General features: G+C 37.5%; 1 protein-coding gene across 1 annotated transcript in view; it reads left to right on the forward strand.

The window, feature by feature from the left end:
- Window positions 1-559: 559 nt before the first annotated feature.
- Window positions 560-3,391, forward strand: part of LOC123981686 (calsenilin-like) — a 15,510-nt gene continuing 12,678 nt past the window's right edge. The window contains exon 1 of the mRNA XM_046066739.1: window positions 560-811. Within this exon, the coding sequence (XP_045922695.1) occupies window positions 806-811 (6 nt within the window). The 5' untranslated portion in view covers window positions 560-805. The remainder of the gene's footprint in view (window positions 812-3,391) is intronic.

Below are 3,391 nucleotides of genomic sequence, written 5' to 3' on the forward strand. Positions count from 1 at the left end.
AAGTAGCATCTTCTCTGCATAGCATTGAAAAAAAACACAATTCTGTATGTTTACATATTGTCATTTTGGTCCTGCAAACTGTGTACAACAAAAAGACAGTGACACATCACAATCTCCGAAAAACAAACAGAGGCTGACAGTAGTGAAACATTGTTATAAGCAAGATTGCCCTGCTTGTTCATGGGGGGGTGCACATATAATAATTATTATTATTATGTCTGAGCAGGATCATACAGAAAGCCAAGCACACAGAGCTATAAAATAATCTACTTGGACAGTGTGTGTGTGTGTGTGTGTGTGTGTGTGTGTGTGTGTGTGTAACACAACAATCCTTTTTAATTTCCTCAGAGAGTCAGACCGTTAGTCTGTCTGAGTTTGGACCATACACCATCACTGCAGGTTATAATATGTCTGGCACTTCTAATAATATTTGTCACGATGTAGGCACCTCATCCACACCTCACTCCTTCTGTCGCTCTATAAATTGTTTGCCTCCTCCTCATTTGGTGAGACCAGCTCAGGCTTTACTGATAGCTTTGCTGAACTGATAGCTCTTATAGTGTCTGACTCCTCAAGTTTGAATGTTTGTGAATCTGTAGCTGTTATGATCGTAGTTTTATGGTGTTTCTCCTCAGCTCAGTGTGCGAGCTCAGGACTCTGAGCAGCTCTGCTCCTCCTTCAAATAGCTATTTTCTCTCTGTCTCTCTGCTTGCTGCTGCAGATCACTTAAGGGTCGCTTGAGGAGCACAAGCGGAGGAGGATTGCAGCGATTTTTCTACAAAACAGCATCTCAAATCCAGACACAATGCAGGTACAATAAACATTTATTACTATGTGCTTTAATTTATCTCTTTGTGAAATAAACTAGCATGCTGAAAGATTAATAATGCATGTGCTTATAGTGTGTACCTGTGTTAGCAAACTTACTGTGATCTTATTTTCTAAATCAAACAGCAAAAAGTCTTAAAACTTAACTGAACATTAGAGAGAAAAGGCGTTTTAGTAAGGCACGCATTGTAATTTCCTGTGGTGGAAGAAGTACTCGGATACTTTATGTATAAGTAGTAATATTGGAATGTCAAAATACTCAGTTACAAATTAAAGCTCTGCATTCAAAAAATGTGTTAAGTATAAGTAGGCTACAGAAGTACAAGCAAAGTTTCCAAAGTAAAAATACTAATTATGCAAACAAATTATATTCGCATTGCATTGGGAATGTTTTTCTCATTATTTCATTAACATGTAAGCAGCATTTTTATATTGTAGCTGGTTGATGTGGGGATAACTTTAATTACTTTATATACTGTTGGGTACTTTAATCTATAAAATGTATAAAACAATTATATTTATAATTTTATTTTTTGCTCCTATGTTTTGTCCTATCTTAAATCTGGAACAGCAAAATAACTAAAGCTGTTAAATAATGTAGTAGAGTAAAATGTACAATATTTCCCTCTGAAATGTAGCTGAGTGGAAGTAGCATAAAAATGACAAAGTATAGTACTTCAGTAAACTGGTGACTTAAAAAGAATTATATAGGACACATGCACTATCTGTCAAGTCAAGATCAAGGCAGATACTAATATGTGCTTGTTTGACCAAGGACAATAACTTCAGGCCAAAACATCTTAGCCACATGACAAACAGAAATAAAAGGATGTTATGAGCATCACAGGTGGTAAAGAGTCAGGTCGGGTTGTGCAGGCAGCAGGACTAGAAACCAAAGCAGACTAACAGCAGAGGGTTTATCATCTTTCCGAAACTGCCACCATCAGCTGTCTCTTCGAAATGGGCTGAAAGAAAGAAATGATTCTGGCAGATTTCAGGTTGTCTGAGTGAGTGAGTGAGTGAGTGAGTGGGTGAGTGAGTGAGTGAGTGAGTGTGTCAGTGGAGGATGGTGGCCCACGGTGTTCTTGATGACTTACATGATCACAGGGAGCATCTCACTACTTGGCACACGCGGCTCCAGTCCTTTTAATAATGCAGCATGCATGCAGCCCTGATGTTAAGGCCCCAAATCATCTCTTTTAGACCAGTTTCTCCACGTGGAGTCACTGAAACTCTGAACGGGCTGCAGATGATTTACTATGACTGATATTTTGTAATTTGCTTAATATATCATCGGGTTTAACCCTAACCCTAAATATACTCCAGAAGGTTGTTTGTCTGCATGTAAGTATGAAACACTTACATAAGTATGTGCACTTAAACTTATATATATTATATGTGTTCATGCATATTTAGTGAGATTGTCTCTGGCATGGATGCATACAGTGTGCTAGTGTGTGTGTGTGTGTGTGTGTGTGTGTGTGTGTGTGTGTGTATAGACAGTATGTGTCTGCTTATGTGGCTTTTGGATGGCCCTTCAATTATAAGTCTTACATCACCATGACAGCTAACTGTTCTTTTATTGATGCAATTTTAGGGACTGTGAATTATTGAGTGACATTCACGACGCTCTGTATGTTTTAGCATCCCTTCATATTCAAATAGAATCAGAATCAGAATCAGCTTTATTGCCAGGTATGTGTACACATACGAGGAATTTGACTCAGGATTGTACATTGCTCATGATGTGCTTACTCATACAAAAATACCATAACACAATAATAAAATAATAATAAAATAAAATCAGACACAAACTACAGTATAGACAACACTAATATACACACTATGAACAAAACAATATAGACATATTGACAAATAGTGCAGTGATCAGAATGCAAAGGATGCAAGAGTAACCTATGAGTCTCATTATGTACATGTAGAAGGTGGATATGATATACAGGTACACACACACATACATAAATAGGGGGCCATGTATTCTCACATATGTCTATTTTCTCTACAAACTCTTTTCATTGAATTCTCCACAACCTCTTCAGATGTTTTATTAAGCAGCCCTTTATCACGAGCAAGTAAAAGACTTTGCAGAGACAAAGAAAAAGAGAACTAGAGCATTAAGAAAACTGGCTATAAAGAACCAACAAAAGGAATGAAGAAGCATTTAATAGTCCAAATGTCAGGCAGGTCAGTAAATTGTACCATAACACTGACACTGTGAGTCAACACACACTGTATGCGACTACAGAACAGTCCAACAAAGATGGTGTCCTCAAAATAGAAAAATGAACCAATAACACAAAAGCCAAGCATCACGGTTATGAGCTTATCATCCCTGCGTTTTGGATTATTTTACAGTAGATCAGTTGTGCTACTTAAATTCCCCAACTTGGAAATGTACAGCTGTGCTATCCTTAAAAATATTAATCTGAACAGAAACAATGAATGTCCATCCAGTGTGAGATTGGAAGATGTTATGTGGTTACAAGAGAGCATGCATGTCCCTATTCTCATAAGTGGTTGTGTTATATTAGATACCCCCCCCCCC

The sequence above is a fragment of the Micropterus dolomieu genome, linkage group LG13, assembly GCF_021292245.1.
Source record: "Micropterus dolomieu isolate WLL.071019.BEF.003 ecotype Adirondacks linkage group LG13, ASM2129224v1, whole genome shotgun sequence".
Taxonomy (NCBI): domain Eukaryota; kingdom Metazoa; phylum Chordata; class Actinopteri; order Centrarchiformes; family Centrarchidae; genus Micropterus; species Micropterus dolomieu.